This window comes from Siniperca chuatsi, linkage group LG5 (assembly GCF_020085105.1).
Source record: "Siniperca chuatsi isolate FFG_IHB_CAS linkage group LG5, ASM2008510v1, whole genome shotgun sequence".
NCBI lineage: Eukaryota > Metazoa > Chordata > Actinopteri > Centrarchiformes > Sinipercidae > Siniperca > Siniperca chuatsi.
This window is the reverse complement of record NC_058046.1, coordinates 22,729,206-22,755,910: the sequence shown is the minus strand read 5'-3', so window position 1 is coordinate 22,755,910 and position 26,705 is coordinate 22,729,206. Positions and strand designations below refer to the sequence as shown.

At 38.2% G+C, this 26,705-nt stretch overlaps 1 protein-coding gene across 2 annotated transcripts in view; it reads right to left on the bottom strand.

Moving 5' to 3' along the window:
- Positions 1–26,705, bottom strand: part of ipo11 (importin 11) — a 122,376-nt gene that overhangs the window by 29,882 nt on the left and 65,789 nt on the right. For both annotated transcript variants that reach the window (XM_044196091.1, XM_044196092.1), the window contains exons 23-29: positions 15,855–15,934; positions 15,694–15,774; positions 13,011–13,106; positions 12,481–12,594; positions 11,737–11,858; positions 5,722–5,817; positions 3,509–3,593 (exon numbers count right to left, since the gene is read on the bottom strand). In XM_044196091.1, coding sequence (XP_044052026.1) covers positions 3,509–3,593; positions 5,722–5,817; positions 11,737–11,858; positions 12,481–12,594; positions 13,011–13,106; positions 15,694–15,774; positions 15,855–15,934 — 674 coding nt within the window. The remainder of the gene's footprint in view (positions 1–3,508; positions 3,594–5,721; positions 5,818–11,736; positions 11,859–12,480; positions 12,595–13,010; positions 13,107–15,693; positions 15,775–15,854; positions 15,935–26,705) is intronic.

The following is a 26,705-nucleotide window of genomic DNA, read 5'->3' as shown; positions in this document are numbered from 1 at the left end:
GAGGAGCGTCTGTGTTTTTGATGGTTATATCTTTGGGATTTCTAAATACCCTGGTATACTATAATACTTTGATACCGCCCAAGCCAAATGCTCTTATATATCTATATCATCATCAGCTGATATATTGGACAGCCACGTTCACGGTAGCAATGGGAAAGATTACTGTGTAAACGACTTGCAAGCGTTCATGTCATCAATATGGTTGTATGATTACAGAGTTGGTCATTTGAGAATTAAAATACTGTGCATTGACAAGACAATGTAACACTATGTCCATTAAATTTGGGTTTAATTACATTAACGATGGTCTTTTGCTAATGTGAGGGGTCCACATTTGTGTGGTTTTCAGGCACCTCTGTTTTAGTAAAGAAAAATCAGTTTCCCCATTTCTCTCTTTCTCCAATTCTATTGGGCTTTATTGGCCTGGGAAACAGATGGTAACATTGCCAAAGCATGTGTGAAAAAAAAAAACATACATAAACAGAAGAAATGTGGTTAAAATATATACAGATAAGTAAGATAAGATAATAATAATGATAATATTTTTCTCTCTCTCTCTAAGTAACATTCATAGAATTACAGGCAGCAATTAAGTAAGGAAGTAGTCCACAGTGTACTTCATTATTCATATGCACTGCATATAAAAGGGAAACTCAAACATAGCAGGGCTCAGTCAGGGAATCGTGACTATCCACACACCAGAGGGAAGAGTGAGTCCAGTCTCTATCCAAGACCAGTGCTGTGTATAAAGGTGAGCCCAACTATATCTTTTTGGTATTGCTTCACCTCTCCTACTTTCTCAAGCTTCTTCTTTCCCAGAGAAGTGACATTTCACATCCCAAGTGCCAGTTTTCATAGCCAGGCCTCCTGCTTTTACCTGCTGCCTGACTGGCAATGCAGCAAACCCTGACACCTAACCTTGCAGATTGTAGACATACATGGCAGCTTCTGATGAAAGTTGGCTGAACAAAAGTTGCGTGCCATTGAGTGAATGCACACTTAAAATATAGTTAAGCGACATGGATGTGATTTATTTAAATTTGAGCACAAAATTACATGTTGTATTGAGTGATTCATCTCAGACGTGCACAGTGCATTGTCTGTCTATTTACTATGAGAAAAGTGATAGCGCAAACAATATCCTCTCTCTCTCACTAACTCTTTCAGACTTGGACAAACACACACGTGTATACGCATAAATGCTTTTACACAGATATGTGCACACCTGCCAAGGAGAGAAGGCATAAGAGAGCCAAATTGGAGTGAATAAATGTCACGGGTCTCCTTCCTCATTCATTTTCCATTTTCTTCTCATACTGAAAACTGTCTTACGTGGGCACACCCTTCACACACACACACACACACACACACACACACACACACACCCACCCACCCTTCACACACACACACACACACAAAGAGGCAGAGAGAGGTGCAAGTCTGCTCTCCTCTATCCCTTGAGCAAAAAGTCAGGGTCTGGGTTGAGTTGAGTTGATAAGTGCACTGGGATACATCCAGCAAATACATACATACTCATACACAGAGAAAACCTCACACAAAGTCACACTAGAAAATACAGCTGTATTTCTTCATTCAAACAGCGATCAAATTAAATTTGTATACAAATTTAAGTTTGCTCAGGCACTCATTTGGAGAAGACCACACACACACACACACACACACACACACACACACACCTACATGATAATTAAACAATATCTTAACAATGTAAACAATTTCTGAGCTTCCACAGCATGACATAGTAGCAGAGGAATGTATCCTCATACAGAATGCATGCTCATGCATGGGAACATTTATAGGTACTCAAAAACATCCATTCTTACCTAAAGTGACTCGAAGCATACTACTATGAGACATGTGTGCATCCAGTAGGGCTGAGTTAAAAAAATTATTTTCTGATTCAAATCGATCTTCATCTGAATTATCCAATATCAATTCATAAAATCCGAGATTGATCTTTTAATATATGCCTTTTCCTGTGGATGCTTGAAGCTTTAATCCTAGTAGGGTATTTTTTAGGGAGAAGCGCTGGCAGGGTGCTGGAGTGCTTGTGTGGTGAAAGAAAAAAACGCTGCGCATGGGTTCTGTTTCTATCACAAGTGGATTGACATTAGCTAGGTAGCTAAAAAGAGGGGGGAAAAACACCCAGGTCAGACAGCGGTGTTTACCCGTATTTTTTCGATGTATAAGGCTGGGATGTAGCTGGTTTCCCCCGAGCTGCAGCGGGGCCCCAGCCACCAGTGTTAGTTGCTCCTCTCCAGTAGAAACTTTCTCCGGCCATGAAGTGCAGCGAGTTGGGCTAGGCGGATCCGAGGTCGTAACAAGGGTGCAATACTGGAATACTTGGGGAAACTTTACAGATTTGGCTGCTTTCACGTATTGTGCTGCTAGCTTGATGAACTCTTTCTCTGAGCTAAAAACAGCACAGATGCCCTGAACGTAAGATGAAGGAAGTTCACAAACAGTGCATATAAATGTTGATACATAACCACGCAGTATTAAAGCGTGAATAACACTAAAAATCTGCTTATTATGCTAACTTACAAAACCTCCGTGATACATTTGAGTCAAGTGAAAATCTGCAATTCAGGTATACAGGTTCCCGGGCTCACCTGACTGACTGAGCAGTCATCAAACAATCTATGTCTAATCTTTCTAACAATCTTTTTTTTCTTTTAACGCAGAAATAACAGCACAACATTTAGAAATGCAATACTTGATGATTAAGGTTCCCCAACCTTAAATGTCAAGTTTTTTTTCTTAATATTTATATATTTATTTATAATGTAATGGTTGAGGAAAAACTGGGGCGTCTGAGTTGACATATCAGCTCTGTTATAGGTGATTTAAAGGGTAAATTCTTAATGTAAACATTAATATTTTTAATAATGAACCAGGGTAGAGGGTTTCTTGCACAATTTACACAATTAGTCCTCTGAGAATCTCTTTCATATCCAAGCAAAACTGGTATTGTTACTAAAATATCCCTAACCGAATCGATATTGAATCAATCGAATATCTACTCGGGACCTTGTGAATCGGATCGATTTGGGAAATCAGTGGCGATACCCAGCTCTAGCATCCCAGGGCTGTACTTAAAAGTGATTCTGTGCTGCTCTGCATAAAAAGCTGTAGCAGCTATTGAAACTTAAAGGGTGATCTGTTAGTATGTGACTAACGAGTATGAAGTGACCACCTTTCTCTGTGCTTACTGCTCTAAATCATAGGGTTTATTTTTGTTGAGTGTTTTTAGTCTTGTATTATGAATGCCAGTGTAGCATAAAGAATGCCAGAAGGGGAGAGGGCTATTTTTGTAATTAGAGGACAGGGAGGAAGACACTTCAGTAAAATGAACAGAAAGCATTACATTATTGAAGCTATTTGTCTAAAATCTAAAATGAGAATCGAACAACAGAAAAAAATGCTTTCATGATTGCAAAATGAGATTTATACTGTGTGTACAATTGTGTGTGTGTGCTTGACTGACCAGTTTCTTCCTCTTGTCCTGCTCAGTTGGCGGCTCTTCATCATCACTCAGCTTGGGCTCCTCAAAATTGCTCATCAGCATGCAGCTGCAAACATAATCATATTTAACTCAATATCAATAACCACACAGTAGAGACAATTTCAGAACAGGCAGCAGGCACACACACACAGACACACAAAAAAGGCTGAACCCCTCTAGCATTATAGTGCACCGCTCTGTTATTCATATTGGTTCATCTGCATGCAGAGAGAATTACAAGCAAAACCTTTGTGCTCAGTCCAATGTTTGTGTATGGTCTTTTATTTCCTTTGTCCTTGTTACTTAATCCTTACTGTGAGTAGAGATAAGGTAGTGGGGTCTTGAATGTCACATTTTGTGATATGTAGCATTTGATAACTCGTGATCAGAAATTCAAACTAAATTCTACCTAAACTCTAACTAATGACATTCAAACTAACAAAAAAATAAAACTTACTTAAGTTCAGAGTAGAGAGAACAGGTAATATTTTCAAGAAATATAGCTTAGTAACTACAATACGGTCTCTTCTGGGGTGAACACTCCTATATATAACACAGCTATAACCAATATTTTTTAGAATAATGTATCAAAGGACAATATGAAAACAATGAGACAATGTGAAAGGGGTTGCCTACAGAGAATAATCACCCGAATCTGCAGCTCCCCTTGGCTTTACAGAGCATTATAGCTCGCAACTATACTGATTTGGATCAGTCTTACCGCTCTCATGTCGAGGTTTTCAAACGCAGCTGTTTTCAGTGGAAAAACACCAAACGGCAGACAGGCACCGTAAATGACTAGCTGTTGAACATAATGGAGCATTCAGCAGCTAAAGAGCCAGATATTTCCCTCAGGACTTGGTGACCAAAAACAAAGCTAAGAGAGAGCGAATATTGGTGGACAGAAACACGACTTCAAATGAATGATCATGCTCTGTTACTGCTGATGTATAAAATGGCAACTGTTTGCTAACAAGTTCGCCATATCAACTTCACAACTTGTTTCCGCTTCCCCCCAAGTGGCAAAAAATCAGTTATTGTGCTCTGTCAAAAACAAAGAAAAACACCTTTTTAAAACTTTTGCAGTTTAAACTTTGTTGAACTGCAACTACAACTTTTCTCATTCCTGTTTTTCCATTTCTTTGGTTTTAGTAATCAAATGTTACATATTGGTCCTGTGCAGTTCAGTACAGGACAAAAGACATTCAAATTTTTAATTCCTTTTATAGTAGTCAAGCGACAAGTGATTGAATTTCTACAATAACACTGGAGTATTATGCTGAACTGGCTTGCCAATTGGCTTGTTTGTTTTTTACTCAATTTATCCATGGTAGCAAGGACTTTCATTCTCATTCCACATCACGCAAGAACAATTCCAAACCTTTATGACAACAGAGGAATAAAAGAAATGTCTGATATTTGAAACTTACTAAATTCCTAAATACAGGCAGGAAGATTACAATACCCACTGCTGCCTGTCAGTTGACTGCATTTACAAACAGTCAATAAAGAAACGTGCACCCACAAATATGTTTTTGTCCATTATGAAGCACAACAGGGAACCAAAATAATTCAACATTGACAAATAAAGAAACATTTACACTAACCTTTCTACCCAACTTTTCAGTTCATTTCACACTGGCACAGGGTGCTGATCATTTGTGACAGCAGAGAAAAGGTGTCTGCATGTAGGTTAACATCTACTAAGAAGTGAGCACCATGCTACCGGGACAGAGAGCCAGAGGGGAGAGTGATGGGACAGAGCACATTCAGAAACAAAGGTGGGCTGTGGTTAATGTCTCCTTCCATAGTGAGCAAATGTTTTCTGGACTATTTCACAGGCCATTATTTTTCAGGAGAAAAGTTTTCCTTTCCAACACTCCCACTCAACCTTCTTCAGCACACTTTCATGATCCATTAGTAAGGGACTGCTTTTATATCATTAATTTAAAAACTTTCTCGAGAGGTTTGTTTTCGATAAATTCAAGCTTCAACAGCACATCTGCAATTGCAGTGCTTTAAGTACTTTCAAAACAAATATTTCAACTTCATTCATCATGCATTAGCTTTGTCAAATTTTATTGACTCGTGAAAAGAATGACTGGAAGTTTTGAACTGTATGATTTTGAAGTGTTTATGCATTTGTTTTTCTTTATTTTCTCCTCTTTCAATTGGAAAGGAACATGCATACTCACTCTTTGAAGGTGCCTGTTTCGGGATCTTCTGTCATTACATCATGCAGCGCCTCAACGGAGATGTTGATGATTCCACAGAACTTGTCCTGGATCACACTGATAACACACAGACGACACAGGATCAATACTCATGAGATCATTAATTCAACAGCTGTGTGTTTGTGTGTGCATGTGTATGAATGAGAGAGCGATATATAGAGAGAGATGGGTGTTTGTTGAAAGAAGCAAATGGTCGTCAACAGCAACATAACCACAAAGAGCAACAGTCTTAGTTAAATCCTGGCAACACTGAAAGTGATAAAGTGCCTGTCAAAAAAAAACATATGGCCATTCAGAGAAAAGGGTATCTAGGCCATCCGTCAGCTCAAATCATAGCACACGTCATTTATATCACCCTCACCATTTCACCTTTTGGTTTCGGAATTAACATACTTGGTAGGAACATTTTACTACAACAGAGTTCAAAAAGAGCGAAAGACTGAGGGTACTAAAAAAAAAACACTATCATGTGGGTAACAGTGCATTGAAAACATTTCTCTACTTTAATGATCCTACAAAAACATGTTCCCATTGCACGGATCAATCACATATGATACGGGTGATTTTCCAGCTGTAAAGGCAATTTTATTGTCTCAAAGCACACATTCAAATAAAAATCGATGAGGCTTGTCTTAACACACAGCTTGCGGGCTGAGTCTCTAATTTTTTATCGTAGCCACTATAGTGAATCTTCCAGAGCAGAAGCATTGTAGAGCCTGGGCTTGCTGAACCTGAGATCTTTAAAATATGCCGGCTCGCAACACCCACCAACCAGGCTTGAAGACGGGCAGCAGTCATTGATGAATTATTTGAGTCATTCTTTGAAAGCACTGGAAAGGAAGGGGGTTTTCCCATGTCAATCGGAATAAAAAGCAGGGAGGGAAAAGAATACAAAGACACAAAGACTGAGTTCGTGTGGGTATGGTCACTGATGCATCAAAGGTTCAGTCAGTTCAAGTGCTTGGCTAGGTAGACCCCAGGCGATGCTGCATAAACGTCACTGAGCATGAAGTCTGTCAGAAAATGGAAAATCAGTGCATGACAGACACATACCCAGCCAGTTAACATAGACTTGTCTCTTTTTTCTGGGGGAATCTCTACTTAAGAATTATGCTTATGCTGTAAATATTGCCATCAAGACTGAAATAATGTGAAAGCTGAGCTACAGCAATAGGGGATCCTTCTAGTCAGCATATGACTGTGCACTACAATCCTTCTACACTGGCATGTGAGAAAATGTGTATTCCTCCAACCTACTCCAAATTTACATACGTACATACACACTCACACATACAAGTATATATATATGAGTATAAGCCCCATTATATAAGAAGTAGAAGAAAGGAAAAATTTATAGTTAAAGCTAATAAATAATGTAGGCAATTTTTCATTGACCTAAAAGCGAATGGAAACCTTGTCCAGGTGAATTTTAAGTAGTTGTTCCTTTCAGTCAGTAACAATTCACTACTAATATCCTAGGGAGTGTAAAATACATCACTGAACACCTCTACCCCAAATTTCCTAATAATAGTCTCAAATTGGCAGCCACAGCAACAGCTGGATGCAGGCATCGTATTAAAGATCCCTTATCACACATTTAAACATGTCTGTCAATTCTAATTTTATCTAGCCCAACACCGCTCCAGTGATTATTTTCTAATGGCTGACTAGTGCTGTTGCTTCGTGCCTGCCATTCAAATCAATGTAAGTGGAAACATGATCAGAAAGCTGACGGGCTGCATGCAAAGACAAACTCGTCGCAGCAACAAAGTCCTCATCAGAATTAACTGTCTACGTGTCGTCCTCACTCCATAAACAAACAGAGGCTGCTGGGAGGCAGGGGACTGTGACCAGGGAAGGCTGCACACAAAATGAAATTTTCTGTGTGAATTTCTGCCCTGCAGTGTGTTAATTCAAAACAGAGTGCTGAATTTTTTCTATTAAATTATATATTAGATTCAATTTTTTTTGTTGAGTGTCAATTAAAGATCAACTGTCTAAGGTAAAATCTTTCCTACTTAGAGAAGCAGTGCCACACTGGTATAATACTTCCTCTTGACTCTTCTTCCTCCTGGTTATTTCATTCTTTAAAAACAAACAAACATATATATAGGATATATTCCAGCTGAGCTTGTTGTAAGAGTGCTTTGGCGGTTTAAGTGGAGAGTGCATAACTAAAGTCAGTGTAAAACTTCTTTGATTCTGCTATAACTGTTGCATACCCTATGGTATCAATTTGCTAACATATATTTATATCAAAGCTACTATTGGAGAATATTCTAATGATAGTACTCAGATATGACCCATACAGACAACCAATTAAGAATTCAAAAACTATAGATTTCTAAAAAATATATGTGTGAATAAAAACAATAATTAAAGGCAAGGAATTGCATAATTTCAAAATTGAGTTTGATTTACTAGTAATAATTTATTTACAACAGCATGCAAAGAAAGAGCAAAGAAATGCACACATGTATGCATGTATGCAAGCTACAGCCAGGTATACATTTGAATCTTTATGGGCTTGTTTAATTATAACCTACATTTGTGGTCCTTGAGGGCTACAATTAGAGACAAGTCAATAGAGCAGATCAAATGTCTGAATTAAAAATAACAACTAATCAAAACTTTGATGAAGCAAAAAAGTATTTAGTATATGCAAGAAGAATATTTAATTCCTCTGAACATGATGTGCCAACTTTGAGACACTGTTAATAATCATGATTAAACAAAATGTGAGAAAAGCAGATCCAGGTAATAAAGATGGGCATGTTGATTTATTAAGGTCCTTGTTCTTGTTGAGTATCGGCATTTATTAACAGAAGCTTTGCCAAGCAATCTGTCTGATGAACTGGTACTGCAAAAAGAAAAAAAAACCCAAACAAACAAAAAAAAAGGCTGAACAAGAGGTTCTGATGACTAAAGCAGTCTTTGGTGAAAATGACCTCATGGCTCTGCATGTTAAATACAAAATGAAACATTCTTGTGCCCTTAGATTGCACAAAAGTTTCAGAAAGTAAGAAGTACATTCATTCAGGACATTCATTCGTTCAAAGAATGAAACCTATCACTAAGTAAAAAAGGAGTCAACAGATTTAATAAAAATCAATCTGTGAAAAGTGTAAAAAGTGAAAAAGTAACATCTGTCAAGGGCTATGACAGGGTTATCTGAACCTGATGAACAACAATGCAATCATCTGAAAAGAGGAAAGATGCTATTTTCAACGACAGCACCTACTGTATACTGTGTTACATGATATGTCATGGTATGTAACAATAACAATAGTTCTGAGACAAATGATCCATCCCCTTCTCAAATGAAGCAGACCCAAACTGCAGGTTTATAAAAGAAGGTTGATTTCTCCTATGTGATATTCTTGACTGGTCTGCCGGAGTGAAGCACCCTATCCAACAATGATTAATAAGAAATGCCTAGCTGAATACTTCCCTATGTATCACATGCTTGCAGCTGTTTCACAGCCCTCTAGCGGTGCCTTTTCGCTTCATGCCTTGAAGAAAATTTCCAGTGGTGCGTGCTACTGTACAGCTGTATAAACTGTGTGCATAATACTGGTTTACATTTTCTCTTTTAGACATCAAAATTAAGGAGGTAAAGAAAAGATATTTAATGTTGCAAGTCAACAAAATGTATATGCAAATGTAACCAGCATTACTACTACAACTAGTAGTATTCAAATTTTGTTCCATTTCCAAATATTGTATCACAAAGGACTTCTATGTACTAATGTTTTGGAAATAGGAAATTAGTTTAATCAACACTGAAGCACAGACCAAGTGCAGTTAAGGATATACTACAGACAACACTCTTTGATGTGAACGTGGTTGCGAAATAGAATCAATATCAACAATTCCTACTACCAAGGACAAAGTATCCGGTCTACAAATGAGATGATGATGATCCCTATTTTATATTAATGTCCAGAATAATCATTGCCATTGACCTCCTGTTCATCTTTTTTAGGATAAAGTTCAGATAACATCATGTTTTCTAATGACATCAGAAAAAAATCCCTAAAAATAATAATTGCAAAACAAAGTTTGTAATTAATAATAGAATATCAAGTGATAGGACGCACTTATCAGGCCTGTTTAATCACATATTTGGGCTACATTGTTCTCTAACGAGCTCTTATCTCCTGTTTGCTAAATATAACAGCTAATTTGTGCTGCTAAATGATTGCTAGAAAAGCTTCGTTTAATTGTTATGATGAGGTTCACTGTTCAATACCAGTAAAATGTTGGATTTAGGTTACCCACGATTTTACTTAAAGTGAGATACTTTTCTACATCTTACTTTAAAAAAAAATAAAAAAGAAAGACGATATTAAGGGCAGCTATGGACAAGATATGGAGCTCTTCCAATTTCACTTATGATTGTATGTGTAAGTTGATTTGTCATGCAGCACATAACCAGCCAAGGCTGTCATAATCAATTACTGTTGGAGACCAAGGATGGGGGCGTAACAAAGGATTTCATGGCTGTCTATGTCTATGATTACCATATCTGGATTGCAGAAAACTGAGCTTCAAAATCTTGATAAAAACATGCATCACCATACAGTGAAATGGGACATCACAAGAAAAGTTTATCGTTAAACTCCTCAGTGACTCCTCTGAACCACTTAAGGAGAAGTTTCACTTAGGAAATGAAATGAGAAAATTCTTGATGTCAAGTGAAGAACATCTTTTTTAAAACGGTTGGTACTTAGCCTTCCTGTGCACCTGTCACACTTGGGTGTAGATGACTGAGGCAAGAGAAGAAAATTTTTATCTCTCACTTGAAACTTGACTCTCTCTCTCTCCATCTTATAACATGTTGGTTAAATTTTGGTAATTATTTGGTACAAGTCTAGTCTAGTATTAGTAAACAAATAAAATATTTTTACATCATGTAGGACGTTGCACAGAGCTTTTAAAATAGCCGTGCTTTCAGCTAAACTAAGTATATAGCAGGTTAAACCACTGATTTTATCTGGACACTTCCATCATCATTCCGCATATATGTGGAGGTTCCCACTTATCCTGGTTACTTTCATCCTCAGACTGTACTGTGAATTTTTGGTCAGGAAAGTATTTGTTTCGGTGGAAATTCTCTAGCATTGCAGGCAACAGCCTTAAAAACTGCACAACATCAGAAGTTTTGATCTAAGAGGGCTTGTCTTTTGTGTGTGTGCGTCTTCACTGACATGGTGAGAGAGGTTGGCCCTGATGGTGTTGCAACATAATCCACTATAATTCAACAAATTATGGTTGACACTTATGGTCCCACACGCATTCAAATAATCATACATACATGGGCACAAGTGGACGCACACACAAGCACAGAGAGATGTCTCCTGCCCTTGGTAAAACTCAGTCATTTACAGATTAAAGTCTCCAGTCTCTCATTATAGATTGGGGCATTCCAGTCCAGAAAAAGACATGGCAAGTCAGACAGAATATAAACTCAGAGAACATGTTTGTGTGGTTGTATGTAAAACAATGTGTCAACACCTGTCTAGAAGTGCCCCACATTCTGTTGGGCGTAAAGTTGTCTCTCTCACAACACACTCTACCTCCTGTAAGCACCATGTAAAGCATACTGTATCTGGAAACCCCACAGCCTACATATGTCTGCATTGTGCATACGAGTGTGCTGTGCCACTGTCACATATTACTGGCACCAATGTGGTGTTAATATGACACTGGTTAAGCTGTGGATTTTGTGCTGCATTATCTTTATCAAACTGTTTAACAACAGATAATATTCTCTGTTATTAGTGCCAACCCAGACAGCACAGACCTCCCAGAGAAAGTTAATTCCACCAGCTATAGTCTATAAAGATAAACTGAATAAATACTTTGTCAGGTATATCTCTTCACTTTCCCCTTTTTGCCCTTATGTCAACTGTGCTAACAGGGTGGATGCTCAAAGACTCATCTGCAAATAAGTGAATGATAAATATTTCTCACCTGTTGTCAGATGGTAGGAGGGAAAGCAGAGCCAGAGACGACAGCTTCCTTCTCTCAGGCTGAGTGATGTTGTCCATGCGGTCGACCCACATCTCTATCACACTACCCAATAACTGGTCCATCTGATAAGGAGCGATGAGGATGAAGGAAGAGAGATGGACAAGAGGGAGGAGAGAGGAGGAGGGTTAATAGAGGAAGAAAGAGGAAACAGAGGAGTGGCAATAAAATATAGAAAAAGGTCAAGAAATAGAGACATAAAAAAAGTGATTAACAACTCAATATAAAGTATACTGATTGTTTTTTGTTTCATTTTAAAGTTTAAAAGTATGTGTATACCATTGTCATAAAAGTCAGCAAAACTGACCATCCCTGCTTGTTCTGCCTCATTTACTTCCCTGCCTTGTCCTCTATTGTCAAAAAAGAAGACTTGGCATGACGGAGAGACAACTTAGAGAGACAATTCTAGGCCTTTCATTTATTAAGATTAGAGCAGCAATGTCAAAACAAGGCAAAATCTATTTTGCTCTGGGTCAGACAAAAACAACACTGTGTTTCACAGAAAAGGGGGATGACTCTAAACTTCAGGGCTTGAGAATGTTACCATTTGCAATTCTTTGGCTCATTACGTTTAGCCTCGTTCAGAATGATTCCCTTTTAACAGGCACTTTGCAGTTATGTCTCTCACAGACATTCAAAGAGACTGTGCTGAGAAGACAGAAATGAAGGGCAGACAGTGAGTCTCACCTTCTGGCTGCACTCAGAGGCCATTTGAGTGAGCAGAGAGGAGAAGAAACTGGAGTTCTGGAGCAAGACGCGGCCCATGATGCCTAGGTAGGTGGACATCACCACGGGATATCTCTGTACAACACAAACACACCCAATGTGAATAGACAATCATACATGTGGCTGCTGAAACAGAACAACACACAAATTCTTTGACATTGACAAAGGTCATTAAGCATGATAAGGGGAAAGAAGATTAGGCAGCAAGCAAGCAGTCTATGACCTTTAACTGAGTTGAATGATCAATAAATGCCGCTATATCATCTGCATAATAATTACTTTTTATGTGACAGAAAAAGACAAACTGAAAGAACATACAGGAACATTTTCTTATTAAGTATTTTAAGGTTTAATGAAGTTAAATGTTAAACATTCAGTAAAAGAAGATGGAAAATGGGTGAAAATGCATCAACGGAAATATAACATATCTTTACAGGTCCTTTGATATAACCCCAGTCCAGAACTGTGCAAGATGTTAGGGTAAAACTCACCTCACCGTCCACAATACCTCTAAAGACAGCTGGCAGCAGGGGCTGGAACATGTGGGCTCCCAGTAGGGGGCTAACCTTTAAAGCTATCTCTACCACCTGCCGAGACACAGGAAGAGGGAGGATGAGGGACGGTACTCAGAAAAGGGGAGTAAGGAACAGTAGCAAGAAGAAACACAAGAACAGACAGGGAGAACTCGGGAGGGAACCAGAGAGAGAGCAAAGAAGAAGTGTGCAAAAAGAAAGACAGTAAGGGTCCGACACAGGATGATGTAAAGAGTCATATAGAGTCAAAAGGAAGTTAGTAGGAGCTTCTTTGAGATATAGTAAGAAAGTGCAGAAAATCCTCCTTTTAATTGAGGGTCTGACCTACAGTATGTGGCAGGCAAGGTTAGTCCCTTAAGTTTTAGTTTCCCAAGAAATTTGAATGAGCTCTCTGTCAGGTATTAAAGCTGAAATAAAAAGAATACTTAATTCAAAAAACAATAACTGTAAGTACAGCAACAAAAAACAAAGCCACAATATGACTAAAGAAAAATTTAAACAGAAAAGTGACAGAAGCACAGTGGTATGCATCTATGCATTTTGACATATAGTACTGTATGTAAACATGCACTCAGTTATCACTTCATAAGGTATACCTAGCTAAAACTAATGAAATCTAACACAACAGCCTTGATGAAGGTTATAATATTCAGTTTTAGTTAAAAAACAATTTTAGAGAGGTTCAGTACATACATACATGTGCTTGCTTTGATGTTCAGAAAAAAAAACATTAATCGTCCTGTATAACATATATACAGAAATGTCTCCCAAAAAACTAATCTGAAAGGACCACTAAAGGATCATTGTATCCTCATTAGGCTTACCATGATTAGATTACAACATAAATACTGTACTGACCACACCAACATGATGATCTGTAACATTAAAAAAAAGCATTTTTGCAAATTAAAGCCTCAAATGAGAATAGATAGACTGAGACTGTAGTATACATGCATAGATTACTCTGATCCCTCTATTCTCTGGGCGCCCATGTGTGGTAAGCTGCTGTGTGTCCATGTTGTTGACAGGTTTATTGTCTGCTAGCTCTCCTTTCCTCAGAACAAAGGATTAGCAGGAGCCAGATGTGCAGTAATGCCACTAAGCTTTACAGCTAAAGCTCTATGGTCTTATGGCCATTCTGTGTACATATACTACTCAAGCAGTGCAAATAGCACATACACAGCCTGCTGTAAATACATCACATGAAGAGGCACATGTGTGGAACACTGACATGTACAGTAACACACATACACACCAACATTAAGTCTGAGAGTAAACCGAAAGAAATGACAATTCAAAAAGGATAATCCTGTCCATCTTCACCCATCATTTCCCACGCCTACTGACAACAATCGCACATGCAGAGCACACCCATAGTGTGCTGGCTAAAGCTAATAGCATTTAGTTGAAAATGAAATACATTTGCTAGTAATGAAAACAATCACAGCCAATTATTTTTTTAGGGAAAAACCTGCTAACATCCTGAGGCTAGATTTCATTTTGTATTATTATACAAAATTGAGCATGGCTAATCACAGAAAGGCCCAAAAAAACTAAACCTGAGGGACTCAACTGACAGGGTGATCCACTCAGATTTATGATAGCCAACGGCATTAACAGGCCCCTGCCTTTAAGATACGAACCAACTGTGGACCATACCAGATATCTCTACCTGAATATCTAACCTATCCAGAAATATTTTATGGTCAACAGACCAAAGATCCACCGAGACCAAAGTGGGTATTAATACTCAAATGATTGTCATTTAGTACATTTATCAGAGCAGTCTTGGTGCTATTATGTGGTCAGAATTGAAAATTGTCATAAAAACATTTGTTGAACAGAAAGAAGTTTCTAAATAACTGTGAATTTAGAAAGTATACAAGTAAGTAGTATAAGTAATATCAAGGCTCCTCTTGCATTATAATCTGGTGTCAATTCATAAGCAGCACTGTCTGCACAGTGTCCAAAATTAACTTTAACTCACCGGCCAAGTGGACTGGTAGATGAAAAAATCCACTGGCCAAGCATATAACATTTAACGGCCAAAATAATAATTAAAAAAAAAAAATTGTGTCACATATACATTTGGGTCAAACACAGAACTTTCACACAGGAGACCAGGGTTCATTTCCCATGTGAAACCAATAATCAACGTTGATTGTAATAAGGAAGTAGTTATTTTAACCCAAACCTTGTTCTTTTCCTAAACCTGACCAAGTAGTTTTGGTTCCTAAACCTAACCAAACTGCGACCATCACCTGAAATGTTTCTCAAAAGGCGGTAGAGACTCAGCATAGTTTGTTATTACATGGCTATTTTGGTACAAACATTTACCCACCAGTGTGGCGGATAGCCTTCTGAGATTCACTCGCCAAATGGAAAATCTATACGCATCTGGCGCTTGGCGGGTGTAAATTCGGGACCCTGTGTCTGCGTATGTTTATGTTTGTGTCTCTGTGTATAAAGCATTTTATGCGCCTTCTAGTGCATCTGCTATTTACCAGGTGACACAGACAAAACAAACAATCACTGTGATGGAACTTAAGGGAGGATGAAAAAATTAACCCAGAGAAAAAGGAGACCGAAAATAAACAGAAGTAATTTAGTTCTGTGTGTGAGAGGGATGGAGTGACAGTACCTTGAGCACTTGGACCTGTCCCTCATTCGTGATGTCTTTCAGCAGGTCACAGAAGGATCGACATAATGATTCTGCATAATTCTGTGAAAAAACGTTAACATGAACACGAGGAAGTTCTATGCAATGCAAGTGAATTTGTGTCAGAAGTGTGTGTGTCTCACCTGCAGGAACTCTGTGGCAGACAAGTATATGTAGGCATTAACGATCTGAAAGCAGGTGCGCAGGTTTTCGGAGCTCAATTCTGAAACAGAACAGCAGATGTTACACTTAACCAAATTGGAGAAAACAGTTTAATTGATGGATGCAGGCAGGGATGAAAAAAAAAGCAGGCAGAGAGGGAGGACAAAGGCATTTGTTGATAAATGATCCTGCTGAACACATTTAGACTGCACTGCATACTGGATGGATGGTCTTACTGGCTTTGTTCACACAGTAATCATAAAACAAATATGTTTTGCTTTAGGAAATGTTCAGTGTTTACAGGGTGCGGTTAAAGGTTGTCAAAAATTCCTAATTTCATACACTGTGACTCATAACTGTATAAAAATAATATATGAAAAGTCTATGGCGAAGAGGGGTATTTTTAACAAGCACTGATCTTTATTAGTAGTACAGAACAAACGAAACCTTGAGAATGAGGCACCTCAAACCAATTAAATAATTCAATGAAAAAATGGTGTATGTATTGTATAACCCATAGTATGATGTATTATTAAAACATCCTTTTGAGTACATCTAGTTTTGCTTTGATATGCTGACAGGAAATTCAACCAACACAAAAAGAAACAAAACTGACTTATGATGATTTTCAAAAAACCTGCTGGATGAGCTTTTTTTAAACCACCCCTTTCAAGATATCCAGAATGCAACAAATGAATATTGCAGCAATGGCTTTACAAGTGACTAGTTATCGGCCAGCATTAATTAGAGGTTGTGAGGATCTATTAACAAGAACTACAAGCTAAATTATTAAGCATGCTGTAGCCTCTGCAACATCATTATCCCAGCATTAAATATTTTCTACTGTGTCTCTGATGTTTGTCTGACCTTTGCTGTCTAAGTTCATGTTAACACAGACAGAGTGAAGCCTCACATATCAGTGCTGGATGAGACGTAGATTTGCACAATGTCTATTAAGTATTTTTTTCACATTTTAGAGCGTTATACAGACATGAAAAACAGGGGCAAAGATGTTATAACTCAGTTACATTCAAACAGGATTAACATAGAACCATAACCTAGGGATAAAAGTAACAGTAGAGACAAAAACTCTAAATAATGGCTGCTGTAAAAGAGCAACAAAAGAAGCGGGAGCTTTTTATCATAATAGAGCAGATATGATCTATCACGCTCAGCAAGTGTTACCTCAAAAACAATTCACTCACAAAAAGTTGACCATTTTGTACAGATATGGCAATGCATTAAGAAGAAAAAACACCCTCAAGGTAACACTACCAAACACAGAAGAATTTGCACTCCAGCCTCCAGTGTATAATTGTCAGCAAATGGTCCAAAGAAATGACTTGTGGCAGGTAAGTGTGTGTACATGCTGGAGTGCGAAGCCATTGTAGTACTATGGCTCTAATTGCTAATGGCCTCTTGATCTGTGGAGCAGAGAGAAAACAACCCTCACTGACACGACCAGTTGTGTAATAGGTTTGGTGTTACAACCAGAAGTGGACACTGAGTGAGCGATTTGCCACTCTGAAATACTATGTGATGTTCTGCACTGTACACAAGAGTGTGAGTGTGTTTACATGCTCACATGTGCAAATGTGTTTGGAAGGAGGAAAGACAGCTTTGCAAATTGAACCAAATTTTAAAGTATTTATAACAGCTTGCCAGGCTGCAGAGCAAAAATAGAGTTCAACAAATAAAAGAGTGGTAGAGGAGGAGAGGAAGAAGTTATGGTGCAGTGAGCGAGAGCTGCAGAGGAGGACAAAGGAAAAACATGCCAAAGGAGAGGATTTTTAAACCTTAACTTACATTTTACACAGCAGGACATAAGCTTGACAGAATTATAGGCTGGCTTCAAAACAGACCTTAACACCTAGAAAAGCCTCTGCATACAGAAACAAACACTTACACATGAAACACAGACAGGTGAGAGGTGAGGAAGGAAAGAGAGGGGACTGAGAGACAGATCCTCAGAGAGATGGACAGACAGGAACTAAAATAATCACACACACACACACACACCTGCATGCTGACACAAACACCCACACCTGCATGCTGACACAAACACCCACAAACAGTCACCCGCACAGCATCTATACATACACCGAGGGGAACATCTGCATGAGTAGTTTGAAAGTAATACGGGCTGACAGTGCAGCTGACTAACACCTTGAATAGTTGTTTACTTTATACAAGTTGGCAGGGTAGCTAATTCTAACACCCAGGATAGCAGTTACTTCCCTGCATACACACGGACCAGATATTGTGGATATATAGGCCTGTGAATACATACATATATAAAACATAATTTTTATGTTGAGTAAAGTAAAGTAAGATTACTTCTCCCTCATTCACTCTTTAGCTTTCTTTCTTTCCTTCCTTCTTCCATTATGTTGAGTGTGGCAGTTGTTTTTTTACATTACTTGTTTAAACATCAATAAAAGTAAACAAACCTCTCATGCACACTACAGGATTTATTAATAAATATAGCAACACAAACACAAAAATTTATTTCAGGCAATAAAAAAAAAAAAAAACGACATACACAAACTGCTCATTGACCAATGCACACTTTGATCTGCCTAAGAGCATCTTTTATGGGTTCATGAAGTCCTACAGTCACAGACCTTAAACCTCCAATGCATTTATTTTGTCCGTCTAAAATCAGTGTTCCTCTGTGGCACTGTCTTGTTATTCTATAGTTCAAAAGCTTAAATTTGTAGTAGCTTAGGGGGATACAGCTGTGTTTTATTTTCAAGCATATCATGTGTCTCTTTCCAAAGCCAAAGTTTAGAACAAACTTTCTGAACCAGAGTTTAATAAAGCAACTAAACCTCATGAAACTTATTACAAAACACGTGTGTCCTCATCAAGGTTTGTATGGGAGAAGATTAAAAGTCAACAGTGGACAGTAATAGAGGTAGTCCAATCTGACCATGCTGGTTCACACAGGTGACATTAATGTTGATGTATGTAATATGTTCTCTCTAGCCATCTGCCAGCCACAGTAAGGTAATGAAGATAATGTATGCTGCCATCTGTTATCTGTGCAGGTACATAATGTATTCCAGGGGCCTATTTAGACATCATCATCAGCCTACATGAATATTCAACACTACAAACATAGTATGAAGCAACATTACGCTAAATACATGCAGTGTGCAGGGATGTGAGCACAGGTCAGGAGAAGACAAAGGTTGCTTTCAAAACCAAATCAGCTACAAAGATGTGCACAAAAACAGGAATAAGCAGAAACAACAAAGATTGATGGTCAAAAAGGTCCAAGTGACATCAAATGTGTAGTAAAGCAATTGTTCCACTGTCATTTTGTGCATTATACTGTAGCATGGGTGCTGGAACAGAGAACATCATGAAGAAATTGACAGGGAAAAGATGAAAGCTCCACTTCAACAAATGCTGTTCTGTGGTCAGGCCAGGACGTTCATATTTCTAAAGAATGAAGCAACGGCAACAGATCGCTTCACAGTGGGTGAACAAGGACACACAGTGTCATCGAAGAAGGAAAGCACAACAGGTCCACACTACTGCAGCAGAGATGAATGAATGATCATGGTTCTTTGTTGTGTCCGTAGACACTGCAATGACTCCTAATGACCACTACAGGGTAGATATGAGAACTGTGAAGAGTGAGTGATTCAGTGAGTGCAACCTTTTTCTTAAAACTTACTTAGAGGCTGCATAATCAGCACCTGTATTGCGTTCATATTGTTTTCCTCTCACTTAATATTACAAGATGCATCTACCAAAATTCCCTTGTTTTAAATAGACTCTTTTTTACTGAAAAATTAAGTAAAAACTATCCACTTTTGTGTTTTGGTTAAAACTGCCATTTTTTATTGGGCACAATCCCAGTAAAAATGTGACATTTGGGATCTACTGTGCAGATACTATAAGTAGATACTTGAAAATTTGGTGAGTACTCTGAGGGGTTTATACTGACTTTTTGATGCTGTTTTGCTGTTGTGGGAATAGATATCCCATCAACTTTAGTGTACTGTACACCAAATGTCTGTCCAAGTAGGATTTGCATTCAAATTCCAAGACATTGAGACGTAAAGGTAAATAAGGCAGGTGAGTGGTTTCAGTTCTATTGACAGCAGAATGACAGTTTCAACATCATATTATATCAATTTCAACTGAAAGTAATTCCCACTGGACACAATATCTGTCCACAATGCAAATTAGTTTACAGCAACAAGAAAAATACTACATACATGCTTATTTATGCAAACAAACACACACCCAAACTGGAACACACCTTTAAGAAATGGCAATATAATACGCTCTGAGAGGAGCATCAGAGCCATGTGAGCCACTGTTACATAAACTACTCAAACAACGCACAAGATTTTCTAAGCAACCACTGAAAAACACACAAGTAGTTTAGGCAAATGGTAGTCAACGCAAATGGTCGTGCAGTTCTCTATTATAAACTGGCCAGTAGATTACCATAATTCACATACAATAAGTATAATCTGGACGTATGCTTAACACTCTTCATCATGAGTTTTTATTTTTGTTTCAGAAATAAAATAATTTTTGTGCATTTGAAGCAAAACAGAGGGGGAAAAAATGGATCGTGCAGATTTAAAACAAGCTTTTAGGTTTAATTTAAAAGCAATAAGTGGCCAAGTCTCACATCTTTATATCACAAAGCATGGGAGCTAAAAGCAGAAGCGTAACCTGAGAAACTCATTTATATTGTGATGAAAATCTGCCTTGATCCAGAATGTGTAACTGAAACAAATTGAGAGTCTACATGAGGAGGCAGCTTTTAAACCACTGGTGGCCTCCAGCTGGTGGCATATACCTGAACAGCTCTCACAGCAACCCTCCAGCGACAGCTTATCAGCATCTTATATCATTGCTCTGAGTCGAGATGCCACCAGTAGGATTCCACAAGCCCAGAATGACGCAAACATGGAAGGCAATATTTATGAGTGAGCAACAAGCTAATACCACCAAGCACAGATAGAAAGCTACTCCAATACAGACAGCAGAGAAACTATATGAGCCTGTACTGACAAATGTGACAAAAAAGATCAATCTGGAATGAAGTGTGACCTTGGGATTAAGAGCCCTGGGAGAAAAACTCAGACCAGAAATGACTGGTGCTGTTATAAAAAGAAATGTGTTTGTTGCATACTACACTGCACCAGCTACAGTAACTTTAAGAAAATAGGGATCTACCACTATTATCTTTCCTAAGTGGATAAAATAATAATTTAAAAAAATCCAAAAGAGTTGATAGAGTGATGATGATAGGATGATATTTACAGTAAGAGTGAAATAAAAAACTTTTTTTGTTGGTTTGGTTTATTTATGTTAGCAAAATGTGTACTACACCTGCATGTGCGCTACAGGCTAGTGTTCCCCTAGTTTTGGGAGTTTTTTGTGTATTATTTCACTTGATTCCTCACCTGTGTTTTTTAATTATTTACAATGTGTTTTTTTTTTCTTCTACAAATTATATTGCAGGCATCATTGCTTAGAGACACTGTAAAGACCTGGTTATTATTCCACCTTAATGGCTAAGGGCTTCCATCTCGAATATGGTAAAAAATAACGACATATCTACTGTAACTACTTCATGGAAAATTAAAACAGGGGAACATATGACCTTTAGTCCACTGAAGTAACTTTTAGTTGTTTTCTATGCATATTTAAAAGGATGATCAGCAATTTCAGGGCTCCAGTGTGCAACCAAAAATCTGTCAAGTACGACTAAACATTTTCATTCGTCGCACAGGTACGCCAGAAATTTAGCAGGTCTGCATGTGCTGTGCATGTCTGTGTGTGTGTGCATGTGTGACACCATGCCCTGTACTCCCACATTCCTTGCACGCAAAAGAGAGAAATCGTGAGCAACATCACAGCCTTAAAACATAATTTAAAACAAAGAGAACTATTGATTATTTTTTCATCACGAAAAATGCTGCGGTTCCCTGCTCCACCTGTCCCCGGGCCTGAAAGACCCAGCCCAGACCCGACATCATCAGTGGCAGTAACCGTTCCACCTGTCTCCCCTGTCCACGATCCTAAGTAATTAAGAGTATTTATCCTTCATACAGACCACAAAGACCACAAAGAAAGCAAGACACATACATTTGCACACATACACTTGGACAAACACATATTACACTAATTTGAATGACTAACCTTAAAAGTAAGTGACAATTTCTCAGAGGTTAAACATAATGGGAATTCCTAGAATGCAAAGAATAAATGAAATAGTATAGTATAGATTCCAGGTGAGTTAAGAACTCACAGGTTTATTATGCTTGACAGGTCAGCTGCAGACCACAGACATCTAGCTGCTGCTCTCTAAGTGGCATCTCATATACACATATAATAGACCAGTGGGGTTTGTTTATCAACTGTTAATCAAGTGGGGAATACTACACCATAGGGACTGAAATTCTCAACCAACAAATCTTCATAGGTCAGCCACCAGACAGACAATTCAAAACACAGACTTGAATCGTTTCTGTTTATGTAAATATAACCTCCAAAAATACAGTGTGACTCTAATGCAAACATGGATCTGAGAGCACATTTTTCTCCGCTCTGTGCCTTTAGAAATATTGTCACCCATTTTATCACATCTGAGTGAGGCAATATGATTACATTCAAAACTACTTAATCTTCTATCGGCAAGTAAAGTTAGACATGCTTTTATTCCAAAGGCAAGAAGGGGGTGGTGGGGTGGTGAATACATGCTTTTGACAGCTTTCCAATCTCTGGCCCTCCATAATGCTACCGCCACAACCACTGTCATTACTTGCCTTGCTGATAAGCTGTGCACATACTGTAGCAATATCCTCTGAAGGAGAGTTTTGTATGAATATCAACACAAGAGGAGCGAGAGGTACAAGTAGTCATATAAAGAGGAAAAAATGAATTGAATTCTCATTCTGGGCTTGAGGTAGGTCAGGCAGCTCAGAGCACCAAAGCCTGGACTTGATAAGACTTTCATCATCTCCCCTCTCACTATTGCAAATAAACCTGAGGCACCCCAAGTGTCAATGTATGAATACAAACACCCTGACAAAATAACACTGCATCTGGTTATTGGAAGTAAATTCACTTCCATTTCCACACAGCATCCCCACACTTTTTCAGTGTGATACTAATATGACAGGGACAATAGCAAGGTGGATTTACTGCGACTCAACTTCTGCATTTCTGGTTCTTTTCTGCAACAACGTAACAGCCTGATTAATACTAGTCTTACCATTGTTGTTCAAGAACGTCTACTGGGCTCTATGTTGTCACTGGTCTCTCCATTTAAACAATTAAACTATTGTAAATAAACTGTAATAATACAATTAATAAAATAACTGATGATCCTTGAGTTGTCAAATTCGACTTGATGGGAAAATCATGCTTTTCCTGAAATATACACCCAGTGTCCAAAATAGTAAAAATAAAAAACAAGTGCACAATATATTGCAATCTATTACACACACACACTGCCATAAAACTACTTTTGTTATGAACTCAATTACACACTCAATTAATTGAAGTGTGGTCATTTTTGAGGCTTTAGTTGGATTTGGATAGGATTGAATTATACTGAAAAGTATTCTAATATTTTGTTCTCCCGTGCATGTAAATGGCATGGACAAAATATTAGAAACCCCTTATAAATATTAGCCAAAAACAGAATAGGCTGTTTTGCCAAATCAATACTATAAAAGCAATTACATTTTCACAAAGACATGGCAAGTGAGGACACAACCGCCCCCTCCACAAACACACACACACACACACACACACACACCATCATTCGCTATAATCAAATAATCACAAAAACAGCTGCTAAAGCACTGATTAAGCTTTAGTCAGTATATCATAGCCCTGGGCATATGCTGCACAATCCGCTTCGGTTATCAGCACTAACAGGAAAACGAGCCTCACATCTGACTGTGATAACAGCCTCTGAAGTGCCTGGTAATGGTTGTCGGGGACACTGCTAAAATGTTGGTCATCTCCCAACCCAATTTTTGCTTTATAGTATGTGATGGGGTTGACAATGTTTGCTAAGTGAGGAAAGATAACAGCTGCCAAAAAAAGTCTGTACTGATGTGCTACATGGTTTTTTGGGAACGTTCAAGCCAGCCAGCTACAAATGGCTTGGAAAAGCCCTAGGCTGGAGGTTTAACAGCCATTAAATGCATAAGACAAAATGGAAAACTGACTATTCTCATTTTTATTGTTTTGTGGGTATTTTTGAAGATAAAGAAAACTTAGAGGTCAACCTCTGGAGAGAAGTCAAACAATGTTTCATTGTAGAGCGCTGATGATAGCTTTCTGCGTAGCCACCTTATTAAAGCTAAATTCCTTCAAGACTTTCTTAAGAGTGAAAAAGTACCCATGCAGCTCTACAGAGACAGCTTACTTTACCAGGTTTTACTGTACACAAAGGACTCACTGCAAAAACATGAAAAATAACATGGCCAACAGGAGTCATGGATGAGATGGATAATCATGCTTGAGAAGAGCTCAGCAAGGGATTCAATGAAGTGGCAAAAATCAACTTTATAGGGAGACCCTTATGTATAAGATGACAGCAATGATTAGAAAGCAGAAACCTTGCAGCACTGTGCCCAGGAAAAATCTGAAATCTCACTTTAGTTGACGCAATAGCAGCTCAAGGTTGAACAGGGCAAATACATCTAAAGAGATTCAGACTACAGAGAAAAAAGGATAATGATCATGGATCATTATAATCAAATTAAATATCAAATATCAAACATTTCTTCCATCTCTGCATTAAATATGGCCAACATCTGTGATAGCTGTAAGCTGTCATTACTTCTAGTTGAGAAGCTTGTAATAAAAAGGCTGTCCTCTCATGGGGATGTCCAGATTGATCCATGGAGCATATTAGCTAGACAGTTAACTGAGAGACTACATTCTAAGGAATGTTAGCGATTTCTTTACAGAGCTTTCACAGGCAAAAGATGAGGCTGAAAGCTCTCTTAATTCAGTATCATGGATCTTTGTGGGGATGGTCTGACATGTCTTTGGCTGCACCAGTAATTGCTAATTGATGGAATGTTCATCAGGCAATGTTTTACACTGGTCAATTTTGTTCTGTTATTACTTTAAAGCCACTTCAGCAAGGTCATGTTGCAATTGTCCAATCTCATTTATTTACCTTAAAATGTAGAGAGGCAGGTTATTAGTACAGAAATGTTTAGTCAAAAAAATTAATCACCAACTGTTTTGATAAATGATTAGTCATTTAAGTCAAGCATTTTTTTGTTTGTTTGCATATTTGTTGTTGCTGCTCTTTGCTTTTAAAGCAAACTCAACAAGCCTTCCAGCAGTTCAGGAGCCATTATGCCAGCAAGAAGTGTTGAATTTCTTAACTTAAAATGGCATGGAAATTAATGGATACTTTAGCTTTATCACTTGCTAACACTAATCGTAATGCCAACAACGAAAAATAACTTTCCTGCTTACTCTCCATCATCACTAGTCAGTGCACCACACATAGCTGAAATGTGTCCTAGTTCAGAGCGTGGTGGCAGTGATACAGAGTGTAGTGCTAGTCCAACAATTTAGCCAAGGCAAGGCTCTTGACATTCTAATTAGGGAATTTGCTGCTCCAGTTTAGCAGTGATGGAGCGAGGCTCTTTATCAGGCAGGCCAGGCCACACACCTGGCAAGCAGCGACACCGTACCGAGCCAGACTCACTCAATAGCCCACATCCCTCCACTGGACTAAATAAATGAACCGGATGTTCTGGTGAAAACCAGCCAAAGATTATGACTGACCAGTTTGACCAAAAAAAAAAACAACTAAAAAACAAAAGTCAAGTTAATTTCCTCTATGAAATGTTTATCGATATATATATTAAAAAAAAATGCATGCGTGTTGAATGTAAAATGATCCTCCACTTATTTTTCATGTTCACAGTATTAAAAGGACAAATGCTTTTAAAACTTTGTGCTAATTTGTTCTGACCTGCAACTATACCTCTGAGCTTTCATCTTTCGTCACAGTAGCTTTGGATTTTCCCTCCAAGACTTGCATTGACAATCGAATTGCATTTAATGCCATTAATGTGCTTTAAATGTGCCCAATGTAACCTTAAGAAAAAAGTGTTTTTCACAATAACGAGAGACAGAGACACAGTGAGGGAACGAGGGGTGGAGAAAGTACTAAGCTGACAAGCGGCTGCAATGCCACGAAAGGTAAAAACATCTATTGATGGCAAAGGATTATGTTAAAATAAGGGAGATAAGATAAAGAAACGAAAAGCAAAATCATGACACCACACTACTACAGAATTTCTCTGGAGAGGAGAACAAGGGTTTGAAGTCCTCTTGATACAGGAGTTGTTAAAGGTGGGATAGTGCAAATGTGGAGAACAGAGATGCAACACAGAGGTGGAGTTAAATGGCATTCTGAACTCTGATTCAGAGGTTCAAAGATCATTCTGGACCTTGGAACCAGCAGTTCAGAAGATAATGTCAGAATGGTTCAAAGGTCATTCTTGATATGACAGAAAGCTCCAAAACAGCTCAATTATTTTCTCAGCTGCTGTTTGGAAGGCCAAGAACAAACTTTGAAAGTCAAATTTTAAGTGAATAAGGATAAGTCTTAGCAAAAGAAGTAAAAAAGGGTAAAATTAAATGAAAAATTAAACTTTTACCATCTACAATTCCATGACAACTGGGCAAATTCCATCTGTTGATAAAGAGCATGTGATATGATTGAAAGCTCAACTGATACAACTTGTATCAGTCAAGGAGTTAATGATGTGCGGACTATCACCACAGATTAAAACACATTAAGGAGC